Below are 14,117 nucleotides of genomic sequence, written 5' to 3'. Positions count from 1 at the left end.
AACATTTGCCAAATGTAATTTTTCTAAAGACTATATATATATATATATATATATATATATATACATGTTTTGAGGTTAAACCATCCAGCTTATACTCCTTTGGAGAAATGTTCACTAACTGAATGAAATCTACTCCTGCAGTTGCTACATCTCTGTAACTGAATTTAAAATATTTTTTCCACATGGATAAGATGAGGGGACGTTTCAGTGTCTTCCTTATATTTCACAGTATTTATCAACAGTATTTCACAGTACACCAGGGTTTCAGCGTTATACCGTGGTATGTTAATTGACATTGATTTGTTAGGGTTAGGCAGAGTGATAGGGGTTAGGGTAAAGGCAACAAGTAATAGCCAATCAGAGGCAGAGTAGGGCGGGACATTTCTTTGCCCTCCTAGGAACTGTCATAGACAGTAAAAGAAACAGTAGTATGAGCTATAGGGCTTGTTTGCGGAAGTAAATAGAAAAATGAGAACGCACGTTCAGTTCAGCTCAAAAAGTTTTACGAAGTTTTAGTGAGGAAAAAGTATCTCAATTTTAATCCAACAATGTATTCAGTCCAAAGTATGAGACGGTTTGTCTGTGATCGACTCACTGCGGCTGCTCAAGAAATATTGGGAGCCTTTGAAAATAAAATAGAAGGTTACGAGGCAGAAATCGCTCGTCAACGCAGACTGTTGGATGCCGTTTTGACACCCGAGATAAAGTTACAACGGACAGGTTTGGAAAAATATGTTCAAATGGAGCAGTTCTGTGTTAAACAGCCGAATGTATCGGTCTATTCACATTGTATGTTTAGCTAGCTAGTTATGTCACGCCCCACCGGACAGACCAGTTTGACATGCGGCTAGTTTCGAAAGAATAACTAAACGTTACAGTAGCACGTCGCTGTTGCACACACCGTGTGTACAGTACACTGTAATAATGTGTCTATCTTTAACCAAATACGATCACAATACACGCAACCCTAACCCATGATACCATATTGTTAAATACGGAAGTCGCCTCGCGCACTTTGATATCCTCCACGGTGATACTCAAGTACTATATTTAAATAAAGCTTTGAGGTATACGTACTCTTTAACGTTACTTAAGTATTTATTATTGCTAGGCCTAGCCTACTTATGCTTATAACTACTTATCCACAGTTCACCCCAAAGTTGGGATTTAATAACTACCAAACTGTATTTAGCTCCACCTCAACCAGCTCCAAAGTAAAGTAAAATGGTAATTATGTATTGATTCATCAGTATTACGATCTAATAATGTCATATTTATATATTACTCACAGGGGCCATTTTTCTACTACAGAACAAACAGGGTACATTTTGTGTAGCCTACCGAAAGTAAAGTATTTACTTCTCTATGTTTAGATGGATTTTGAATGCAGGACCCTTACTTGTATTGGAGTATTACTTGGCGATCTGAGTACTTATTCCACTACTGATGGCAAGTTAAGAGTTGTTGAATTCAGGTGTTACGTATTTTTAACATACTGATAAAGACTTTAGTCTAAGTAAGTAGAAGGAAAGAGGAGCTATACTAGAGACTGTGTACCTTTTACTAACACTAATCAGTTATTTGTATGAATGAAAACAATAGGTCTGCAATAATAATTTTTATTATTGACTATTCTGCCCACGATTTTCTTCATTAATCAGTTAATTAGTCTATTTATAATCAGATAATAGGAATAGTGACATCTTCTGGTGGACTCCAGGAAGTCCAGTCCAGCCTTTACTTCCGTGACAAACGTTTGTCACTTTGTAACACACGTTATAATGCTCGCCTAGCTGCTAGCGTGGCATGCCCTCATACTCTGAAACTGTCTAGCTAGCAGACCTTACCTAACTACTGCGCATGTGCGACTCCCAACAAAGATGGAACAGAAGTGTGATGCCTCACTCTGTAGCTAAAACAGAGAGCTCAACACACAGGATGGAAAAAGGAGCTGCAGCAATGTGCAGTACAACAAAAATATGGTGTTTTTTTGAAAATGAAACCATGTAAACCTATTCTGATATAACTTGTAAATACAATTATGAACCTGAAAATGAGCATAATATGAGCACTTTAAGAAACAATAGGTATAAAAACATGTTGTTGTTAGGGGAACTGCTGTTTTTCCAATTTGAACTGTTAATTATAGACTTTCTTAATCACAACTGTTATATATGACATACATGTACAACATTTCATCATTGTCCATTCCTTTGTCCTTCAGCGCTTTCACTGACACCTGTCCATAAGGTGGAGCAGGAGGACGTTCTCCTGATTCAGCATCAGCAAAGACCACTGATTAAAGAAGAACATGAGGAAATGTGCATCAGTCGGGAACGACCACAGCTTGCACAACAACAGGAGACTGAAGCCTCTAAGTTAACTCCAACTTGTGAGGGAAGTGTCCACAGTGGCCAGTCTCAGCCTTTGGTCCCTGACCAAACGGAGGGGGCATCGAATAAAGATTCTCAATCCAGCACCTCAAGCAACAATGTAATTTCTGGATCTGATAGGGAGAGTTCTCCAGCACCAGGCACTGACCACCAACTCCTCTCTCACAACTCTTGTGTGAACTCTTGTGTGAGAGCTGAGAGCCAATATCACATAACTTGTAACCATGGAAGTGCAACACCTACTAGACTTATTGAGTCGACACCAAATAACAAAAGCAATGACGAGAACACAGCTACAAGTACTGAGGAAGCATCAAATAAGAAACATACCAATGAGATGCCAACATCAAGTGGAAAAAGGGAGCCAATGCTAAATAAGAAACATAATCATGAGAACACAACGTTAATCACAAGTACTGAGACAACACCAGAAAAGATTGGTGATGGGAACGCAAAATCCAATGGAGGTTCTGAGCCAACACCAAATAAGAAACCAGATAGTGGAAAAACAACATCAGCTAAAAGTACTGAGCCAACACCCTATAGTAAAGGTAACAATGAGAGCACAACATCAAATGAGAAACCAACATCAAAAGGAAATAGTGAGCCGACACCAAATAAGAAAACCCAAGGTGGGAGACCACCCTCAACTGGAAGTGTTGAGCCAACACCCAATAAGAAGACAACATCACCTACAAATGTTGCACCAACACCCCATAAGAAATGTAATGATGACGATCCAACATCAAAGGGAAACAGTAAGCCAACACCAACTACGAAAAGCAAAGATGGGAGACCAACCTCACCTGGAAGTGTTGAGCCAACATCAAGTAAGAAAAGTAACAATGAGAAGACAAGATCAGGTAACAATACTGAACCAACACCAAATAGTAAATGTAATGATAAGACTACAACATTAACTAGAGGCCCAGAGCTCACAGAGCTAACACCAAATGAACAATGTAATGATGAGGACATGACCTTAAATGAAGATACTGAGCTAATACCAAATGAGGAATGTGATGATGATGATGATGACGACCCAACATCAAAGGGAAACTTTGAACCAGCACCAAATAAGAGAAGCAAAGATGGAAGACCAACCTCACCTGGAAGTGTTGAGCCATCACCAAGTAAGAAATCTAACAATGAGAAGACAACATCAGCTAAAAGAACTGATCCAACAGCAAATAGGAAACCCGATGATGGGAAAGCAACATCGACTTCAAGTACTAAAATAGCACCAAATAAGAGAAGCAAAGATGGGAAACCAACCTCACCTGGAAGTGTTGAGGCAACACCCAGTAAGAAAAGTAACAATGAGAAGACATTAGCTAAAAATACTGAACCAAAACCAAAAAAGAAATGTAACGATAAGACCACAACATCAACTAGAGGCACAGAGCTAACGCCAAATGAACAATGTAATGATGAGGACCCAACACCAAAGGGAAATAATGAGCCAAGACCAAATAAGGAAAGCAAAGATGGGAGACCAACCTCACCTGGAAGTATTGAGCCATCACCAAGTAAGAAATCTAACAAGACAACATCAGTTAAAAGTACTGATCCAACGCAAAATAAGAAATGTAATGACAAGACCACAGCGTCAGCCAGAGGCACAGAGTTGACACCAAATAAGAAACCAAACAATGGAAAAACAATGTCTACAAGAAGCATGGAGTCCTCACCAAGTAAGAGACAGAACGGTGGGAGCACATCATCGGCTACAAGTGCTGAAACTACACCAAATAAGAAACCTAACGAGGGTAGCACAACATCAAATGGAAGTACTGACCAAACATCCAAAAAAAGACACAAGAATGAGACGACAACATCAACCAGAAGCACAGAGCGAACACAAAGTGAGAAAAGTAACAATGAGAGCACAGCATCAAGTGGAGGTACTGACCCACCACCAAATAAGAAACATAGGAAGACACCCGGCGGTACCGAGGATGACGATAACCCTTTCAAGTGTGACAGGTGCGGTAAAGTGACGACCAATTTCAAAAACTACAAATTTCATATGAAATCCCACACTGTTGAAAAGAAATACAAATGTGACACTTGCGGGTTAATGTTCAGGGAAAGTTGGGATTTGAATAAACATATGATAGTTCACTCTGCTGAGAAGCCTTTCAAATGCAAGGTTTGCGGAAATGGATTTAACCGGCGTTATAATCTCGACCTGCATCTTCGGGTTCACTCTGGGGAAAAGCCGTACAAATGCAACACCTGTGACAAAAGCTTCAGCGCATTAGTGAATATGAAGAAGCACATGAGAATCCACACAGGTGAGAAGCCTTACACCTGCAGCGACTGCGGGAAAGAGTTTGCAGATTCGTCGTCTTTCAAAAATCATCAGCGGGTGCACACGGGGGAAAAGCCCTTCAAGTGTTCCTTTTGCAAGAGAAGATTTGCTACCAGGACGACTTTGAGAAGGCACACCAGAACACACACAGGCGAAAAGCCATACACGTGCGATGTGTGTCACAAGGCGTTTAGTTATAGAACAGACCTGAAAGGACACATGAGGACACATACTGGGGAGAAGCCTTACAAATGCAGTACTTGTGAAGAAAAGTTCTCCACTTGGACAAAACTCAACAAACACAAGAATGTACACACAAGTGATGCACAAAGCTCCACTGCTTAAAAACCTGTCTGCGTTCGATCTACCGTGCTTATGATAAAAGTAAATGAATTGCACTACAAGTAGTAGTAATGCACAAGTAGAATTGCTACATTATTGCTATTGCTATATTATATATATATATATATATATAATATAAATCGATGTAGCAGAACCAGAAATATTGTTTCAATTTATACATGTTTCAAAATATGGTGCCTACATTACCCACAATGCAACACAATTGCAGTTCGTTCAACAGTTGCCTTGAGCTGCTAGCCTAAGTCAGAGATGAGGAATGGGCTACAGATGTCTGGCACCATTTCATCCTGTCATTCTTATGTCTAAATAGAATATTACAACTTTTTCCACATGTGCATTTGTATTCCCCAAGACCTGTATACAGACTTTGTAAAGTCAGTGGAGTTCCCCTTTCATTTTTTTAAAATTTTTTATTGTAAATAAAACCATAATGCCTTGTTTTTGCTGCAGGAACTGAGTTTAGTGTTTTAGCTCGGGTCTGACTGATGAAATACAATCCAGAAAGGTTGTTGAATAATTGATTTATGAGTTTGAAGTCTTATCAGGTGCCAAAACACTGTACAATAATTTTATTGACAAGTTTTTTTGTATGTATTTTACTGGCCAACATGGTTCTTTGCGGGATAAAGTTGCAGTGTGTTACAGCAAAGTTTGATTCAGCTTTATCTTTTTTTGAGTGGTCTCATTGAAATGAATGAGTGGGCTGCACTTTTGCTGGAAGTGCTAATGTCCGTCTGAACACAGCCTTATATCTGGCGGTCTCATGATAATGAAAATGAATTCTGTATGTCACCGCGGTAACTTTGGAAGGCTTCAATTTAAAGGCATACAAACTGGGCTTTCCGACCGGAGGGATTTTTGCAGTTCTTAGAACTAAACGTTCCTAGAACACTTTTTTTGTCGTGTTCCGACAGGAAAAAATTGGGGATTTTTAAGTTCCTCTGGCCACAGTAGCGTACTTTTTTAGCTCCTACTCCAGAGCAGGGTCTTTTCCCTTTTCCTAGGTGTACTTGATTGGTCGAACTTATAAGTCCCGCCCACTGCCAACTCAGAACTTGCAGTCAGAACAACAACCAACAACGGGACATTTTTAACAATTTTCACCATCTTATTCATCATTAAATTCACTTCTGACAACGTTTTAGGTGAGAAATTAACAGTTTAGATTTCGAATATAGGCAGTCTTGCGAAAATTGATGCCGAATTGACAATTTGCTTCAAAGTTTTCGGAGTTGAGAACCTCCATTAAGTGAGGCGACAGCCAGCAAGCGCCTGCCCCGGCCTCTAGCTCGTCGCTCGGCCAGTCTTGCTCAGACACCTCACTGTGGTTAACTGTCTTTTCGGAGTTAAACTCCACAAGCGTGTCCTGCGGCTCGACACACACACACACACACACACACACACACACACACGTCCACAGCGCAGCAGCAGGCAGAGGCGGGGTCTGTTCCGAGTATAATAAAGCCCCGTCTGTGTTGAGCAAAACATTACGTGAATAACTACAAGAATGGACAGAATGTGGAACTCGGAAAAGTGGACTGATGCAGAGGTGCAGGCACTGCTGGCCATGTACGGCCTCCTCCATGCTGCTTTGTTGTTGTATGTGGCGCTAAGGTCTAGTGACAATGCTATAAAGACCGTTGTCATGCTTGCGTCACTCCCTTACCCCTCCTACCAGTTTGCAGGAATGCAAACAGAAAAAAAGATTTTGGGGGAGAGTAGTTCTTAGAACTGCTTGGAAGTGTACTTTTCCTCTAAAAAGTACAAGTACTATCTGGTCGGAAAGCACCTTATGTAACTTTTCCCTCTTCGGTCCCCCTACAGGTTGTCTCATTGTAACTACAGCTCACACGGCTGGTCCAATGAGACAACTTGTAGGGGGACCGAAGAGGGAAAAGTTACATAGTATGCCTTTAAGCAAATGAATGTTGTTGATTATGTTTTTCGGTGTCCGGTATTTAACAAAAGTCTGAATGGTGGAAATCTTCTTCAGTCTTAATCCAATGTATCATTGTTTTAAGCAGAGTACATATAATTGATTGTACTGGGAAAATGAGGAAAAGAAACATTGTGTCTTTGTTGTCTAAATGCCTTGACTTTTATGTACTTTTGCCTTTCATTTTTAAACTGCAGCCTACTTGTCTAATCTACAGTACAGCACACTTGTTTTGGAAAATGTACTAAGTGAATGTTTTTTAAATGTTTTACTTTATCAGTTTTTTAATACATTTAATAAATTGTAATTATTGTTCCTTAAATGGTGTAAATTTGATGCTTGCAATTTACATTTGAGGCAGCTGATACAGACATGATCTGTAAGTCACATGCTTTTTTCCTGAAGTTTCCTCTATCGTGCAGCGCTACCGGCTTTAAGACCTGCTCTCTTTCAGTTATGGTTAAGTTATCTCTGATGTAGCCTAAAGATAAATGAGAAGCAACAGTGGCAGGAAATGAAGCATTTCTGTTCAGATAGCCTAAGTCACTAACTGAAAACAGTATGTCTGAGTTGCAGCCAAATAAGTCAAATTGTAATTTATTGAAAATGTCTGCAGTTGAGAGTTTGAGAACGTCAATAAATGATCGACTAAATGCTGCTGTGGAGGAAATATTAGGCGTTTGTGAGCAGACTATAGTTGTGTACGAGGAGAAGCTTGACCGTCAACGCAGACTGCTGGATATCCTTTTGAAGCCTCGGATAAAGCTACGGAGGACAGGTCTGTAAGATCATTTTGCTACGGAACATTTATTTATGTATTAAGGTGTAACAAAAGAGGAAGAAAAAAGAACAAGTAACACGTCAGATTAAACTTTGTGGAGATGAGTCACGCCTCCCGGAGACTGCTGTTCTTGCAGGCTCCTGGTTTTATTGTTATAGCACTACTGTCTAAATAAAATATTACTTTTTTCTTTAACCTTTAAGGCTTCTTGCATGCTGACTCGCCATACAATTTTAAATTGTAAATTAATGTTTTGTAAGGCAAAATGTTGCACAGTTATTTTTATTGTCAATGAAACAATTATTCAAATAGGCAGTGGTGGAAGAAGCCTTTTCAACTGTGGCCTCAGTAAAAGTAGCAATACCGTTCTGTAAACATTAGGCTACAGATAAGAGCCCTACAAGATTTTACTACAAGTACAAAGGTATTAACAGCAAAGCCTAGTTGAAGTAGGCTATTTTTGGCCAGAATGTCCTTTCAGAGAGTTAGATTACCATAGAAAGCGTTTTTCAAAAAATTAAAAAGTCTTAAGATTATTCCAACATATTAATAGCAAATGTAAATCCCCACTGATGACAGGCTTACTGGTCTGTAGGTAAAGTAGTCACTAAGATAGCCATCCACATATACAGTTCATCCTAAGGATTCAATGTGCCACATGTATGTTTAACATTAAAACATGATTTATAAAAGCATGCCAACAATTATTAGGCTATTTTAATAGCTTAGTATTCCATGCAAAAAAGGTAAAGGCTTTAGGTCGCCCTACACATTATTGTAGGACCAGTTTAATATGCAACTTCATTGTCTACAATATATGTAGTAGGCCTAGGGGGTCCCTGCTACATCTCTCTTTCAGTTAAGGGGTCCTTGGCTTACAAAACATTGAAGACCCCTGTCTTATATAATGTTAACGTTTTCTATTTTTTTCTACATTTTCTACTCAATCAATAAAATTGTTAGTGACGTTTCATAGACCGTAGTGGTGTAACATAGTTGATCGAGACTCCTCGCCTCTGCAGCTTGTTAGTCACTACAGAGTCAGGGCAATATGGGCTTTTCATAACTCAAAGGAGACAGCGTTTGCGCGTTCATGTGGTTACACCTACTCTGAGACACGCATAACTGTGTGCTCTTTTGCCCTGGTGACAGACTGCCAGGCTGGGGCTGTAGGGACGGGTTTGGGGAGGGCTTTTATTTTGTGTGGTGTGTAAAATGTTCTAAATAAATAACAAAATGTAAACAGGATAAACAGGTTCGGAGTGGACCTTTTATTTATTTTTATTTTTTTACAACTGAAATAATATTTATTTATTACAGAGAGAAAGTATAGGCTAATGAAAAAAGGTAAGCTACCTGCTTTTTTCTACCATTAGGTAGCCTACAGGTGTAAAGACAGTATTTGATACAGAGAAATGACTTTCCCTCTGCGGCTTTATATTCTATTTTGATTTGTTCAGTAGACAAGAGCATAGACTACTAGTGCTACCATACTGTTACAGTAGTTAAATACTGAGTCATAGTTCATACATAATAGCTACTTTATAGTATATTTCTTATTAAAGCTAAACAGGATAGAAAACAATCTTTAATGATCCTTGTTTTGTCCCTTCAGAGCTCCCACAGCAACATGCCTCTAAGGAGAAGGAGGAGGATGAAGTCCTCGCTGACCAGCAGATCTGTAATCAGGAGAGGAACTCCGGTCTGCGCCAAGAGTCTCCACAGATCAAAGAGGAACAGGAGGAGGTCTGCACCAGTCAGGAAGGAAAGCAGCTGGTAGTGAAGCAGGAGGGAGATCAGCTGGCAGTGAAGCAGGAGGGAGATCAGCTGGTAGTGAAGCAGGAGGGAGATCAGATTCTGAAGCAGGAGAGCACAGCTGAGGAATATCCTGTTGACAAAATCCGTATTGAATGGGTAAAATCGGATTCTGACAGGCCAAAGTCTGGAATATCAGAACCAAAGAGTAACCGTCAGCTCCTCCCTGACACCTTCCATGTAGCTGGTAACCAAAATCCCAGGAGAGAAAACCATGGAAACGAAACACCAATGACAAATACTGCGCCAAAACCAAAAAAGGAATGTAATGCAGAGAACACATTCATTTCAAATATTGAGCTAAAACCAAAGAAATCTGGCAACACGTCTCCAAATACTAAGCCTGAACCGAAGAAGAAATCTGGGAACACATCATCAACTACAAATTCTGTAAAACCAAAAGAGAACACTGGAAAGAAATCATCAACGACAAATACTAAGCCAAAAACATCAGCTGATACTACTGAGCCCGAGCCAAACCCAAGAAACAAACCTTACAAGTGTGATGACTGCAGTAAACCCTTTTCTCACTTGAAAAACCTGAAAGTTCACATGAGAATCCACACTGGTGAAAGGCCTTTTGAATGCAGCTACTGTGAAAAGACCTTCATTCAGAATTCTCTCTTGAAACGACACACGAAAACTCACACTGGAGAAAAGCCCTTCAAATGCAACTCATGTGGGAAAAGGTTCGCCCAGGTGACTGCTGTAACTAGACACATGAGAACTCACACAGGTGAGAAGCCATTTGTTTGCAAAATCTGTGGAAAGAAATTCAGCTGCGGGGCTAATAGGATGAAGCACATGAGGATTCACACAGGTGAGAAGCCTTACAACTGCAGCGAATGCGGGAAGGAGTTTGCAGATTCCTCGGCGTTCAAAAATCACCTTCGAGTGCATACAGGAGAGAAGCCTTACAAATGCTCTTGGTGTAAGAACGCATTCACACACAGAGAGACTTTGAAAAAGCACATTAGAACCCACACAGGTGAAAAGCCATATACGTGTAACACTTGTGGAAACAGTTTTTCTCAAAAAACAGACTTGAAAACACACATTAGGATCCATACAGGTGAAAGACCGTTCAAATGCAGCATCTGTGCAGAAGGATTCATAAACAGCTCAAAACGGGCAAATCACATGAGTGTTCATACAGTAGTCTCACTGAGCAGCAGTTCTTAAAAGACGTAACTGTACTTGACATGAAAAAATTAATCAAATTGTAGGCCTACTCAACTTTTTTTTTTTTATATTTTGATCTTGTAAAAGGTTTTTCCCCTCATGGCCTTGTTTCTAAGCACGGTGGCTCAGTGGTTAGCACTTCTGCCTCACAGCAAGAAGGTTCTGGGTTTGAACCCAGGTCGTCCCAGCCCTTTCTGTGTGGAGTTTGCATGTTCTCCCCGTGCGTGCGTGGGTTTCCTCCAGGTGCTCCGGTTTCTTCCCACCATAAAGACATGCACGCAACTAGGACTATAGTTTAAAATTAGCCGACTGGCTAACACCGGCGCATTTACAGAAATGTTGATTAATGTGCATTGTCCTAATCAAATAAACAAATCTCCACAATGAACTTTGGCCTTAAACATAGTCTTGGAGTTTTTTCCCTTGGCTTTCTAGAACACATTGCTTTTGAAATGGCTGTCTGACCCCTTGCACTCGCTTTAAAGGCCCTTGAACGACACATATCTGATACTGCCACCTAAGAGTCGACTGGAAAGTGATGACATCATAACCCTTGTGGAAATGGATATAGACATTGTGAGACCCAGAGTCAGCTGTTGTCTTGGTTGTAACTGGATTTTAAAACCCTCTCTATGATCAACAGGTTACAACAAATGCCTCAGTTTCTGTTACAGAAAAAAACACTCTTGGTCCCATTCTGCCATCATGTGGTCTTTTATATATTTGCACCATTAAATTGTAATATTTTTGAGTAGGCGATATTGTGTGTCGTGGTTGTATGTTAATGGACAAATTGTGAGTTCATGTTAAGGCTGTCTATTTCCATTTGCTTTCATGCAGCTGATGTATTTGTCTCTCACTGAAAATGTAATGTGTGACTCTTATGTAACATAAAAATTGTAATTGTTGACTTAAATAATTCTTTAAATTTTATGGGATAATTTGCACATTCTTCTCCTGAAATAACCCCAATATGTTGTAGTTAGGTTGAGACTAGTAATAGTGGCAGCCCTTAAATCTGCTGAGATACAGACACAAAGTGTGCTTTGCCTTGTTATGTGAGGGGGCTCAAGCACTTAACCAAATAAGGTATGTTTTCAATATGTTTCATGGATTTGCAGCCCCTCTGTTTACTATTCCCTTTGCGCACGCACGCACGCACGCACACACACACACACACACACACACACACACACACACACACACACACACACACACTACAATCTATTTCTTAATCTTTCCTTCTTTTCTCTGTAATATATACACACACAATTAAAGGCAAATATTATTTTAGTGCAGGGGTTGCTGTCAGAAATATTTTCAAAAAGTGTATATGCATGTATATAGTTGTAGTTTCATGGGGTATACAAAGTGATACAAATTTATAATAGATGATTACAGTAAATGGTAGAAAATTGTCTGTCAGACCACCCACCTACGTCTTTGTACTGTATATTTATTGGTCCATGCTGCAGTAGTTAATCAGTGGGTCGCGGTTCCAGAGCTGCAGTGGCTACAGTGTCATTTGGTACCATTAGTAGCTCACAGGTGGGTTCATAAATCATCTAGATTGTGTTTGGACAGCTGGTCGCAACCCTCCACTCTCCTAACCCTAACCTCCGCCACTGTATCAATTTCAAACAACAAATATTTGTAATCATCTTGGATGACTTGTGTTACTTTATTTTATTATGTGATTGATTGTGATGTAGTTTTATATATTATATAAATGTTATTACTTCCTTTTACATGTATTAGCAGCATTTTGATGTTACAGCTGGTGGAGGTAGAGCACATTTATACTTTATATGTTGCCTAGTTTAATCTACAGCACAGTATCATAGTTTATAAATTGATCATACATTTTATTTGTAAAATCTTAATCTGAAAATGAACTAGTAACTCCAGCTGTCAGATAAATGTAGTGCAGTAATAAGTACAATAGTTTCCTCTGATATGTAGTGACGCAGTAGCCTAAAATTTAAATACTCAAGTAAAAGTACCTCAAAATCGTACCTAAGTACAGTAGCCTACTTGAGCAGCCTAAATGTAATTAGTTACTTTCCACCAGGGCTGTAGTCAAGTCTACCTTTGTCGAGTCCAAGACCAGGACTAAGACCGGGTCAAGACCGAGTCCAAAAAAGTTTGAGTCCAAACAAGATCGAGTCCAAATGAGAGACAGTCAATAACGAGACAGAAAAAAAAAAGAATCCTCTTCAAGACCACTTACTTACCTGTTTATAATGTATGTGATGTGAGAGACAGTATATCTTCTATGTTAAGATGATAATTTTGCTTTAATATTAGTAATAATCAAAAAGCAAGTGCAGAGTAACATAATTAGGCATATTATTTACTTAAAATATAAAATGTTCCCATTCTTGAACTTATTACTTGTCCTGAAGAATTCATAGTACAAATAAGTGCTCGCTGACAGCATTGTCTGTGGCCAAAATGAAAATGATTGATTGGCTACCTGACGATTGATAGCCTACTGTATGATGCAGCCAGGTGTATACCAGGCGACCAATCTCGATGCCTGTTCTAGATGGATTTTGAATTAAATGAATACCTGTTTCCTGAACGAGCGCGCTTCATTAATGGTTTTGTTTTAAAGGAGGAAGTTACTTTAGAACAAAAGCATACAGTGCTGGACTTGGTCGAGACCAACTAGAATATTTGGCGAGTCCAATGGCCGAGTCCGAGACGAGTCAGAGACAACAAAAAAGCAACTACTACAGCCCTGCTTTCCACCACTGGTATGTACACTTTATAAAACCTAAGGCTGAAGTACGCTATATACTGTATATTGCACCCATGTCTATGAGCCAGACATATGCTTTAGTTTTTTCTTGATGATTTTAGGTTGTATTGTTTTTTTTTGTTCTGGTTTTGAGAGAAAATTACAAAATAAACTTTAAATGTTGATAGTTAACATTTAGCTAACACGTGCTAGCAGCATAGCTAACTCCCATGCCTTAAATTACTTCCTATGGTTAGACAAACTCGATTAACTGCAACATATTCAACGCACCCTTTCACCTTTGAATGGCGGCCCTTTACATTGCTGCATTACACGTTTGCAAACTTTGTTGTGCTAGAAACAAGTGGCAGTAAGCAGCAAGCAGTTATCCTGTCAACCAGGAGCGCAACTACCTAGTGTCAGAGGGGTATGCAGCAACAATTTTGGCGCCCCCTCCCCTCCCCCAAAAAAGTGTGCCAGACATCATCATGTATGGGCTTTAAATAATAAAGGTTTATCTTTCAAAGTACATCAGCGACGTTAACAGTTGCCTGGTTGCCCTTGGCAACCTAATTGTGACAAAAAAAATC

General features: G+C 39.6%; 2 protein-coding genes across 2 annotated transcripts; both read left to right on the top strand.

The window, feature by feature from the left end:
- The first annotated feature begins 407 nt into the window (after positions 1-407).
- Positions 408-5,719, top strand: LOC144518493 (uncharacterized). The gene is made up of 2 exons (XM_078251217.1): positions 408-720; positions 2,225-5,719. Exons 1-2 carry the CDS (start codon positions 549-551, stop codon positions 5,050-5,052), a joined length of 3,000 nt encoding a protein of 999 aa, XP_078107343.1. The 5' UTR covers positions 408-548; the 3' UTR covers positions 5,053-5,719.
- A 1,833-nt stretch (positions 5,720-7,552) lies between these two features.
- On the top strand, positions 7,553-11,776 carry LOC144518497 (uncharacterized). The gene is made up of 2 exons (XM_078251223.1): positions 7,553-7,784; positions 9,403-11,776. The coding sequence occupies exons 1-2, from the start codon at positions 7,568-7,570 to the stop codon at positions 10,782-10,784; spliced, it is 1,599 nt and encodes a 532-aa protein (XP_078107349.1). The 5' UTR covers positions 7,553-7,567; the 3' UTR covers positions 10,785-11,776.
- Positions 11,777-14,117: the final 2,341 nt, after the last annotated feature.

The sequence above is a fragment of the Sander vitreus genome, chromosome 5 (assembly GCF_031162955.1).
Source record: "Sander vitreus isolate 19-12246 chromosome 5, sanVit1, whole genome shotgun sequence".
NCBI lineage: Eukaryota > Metazoa > Chordata > Actinopteri > Perciformes > Percidae > Sander > Sander vitreus.
Note: the sequence above shows the minus strand (reverse complement) of the source record. Positions and strands in the feature narration are given on the sequence as shown.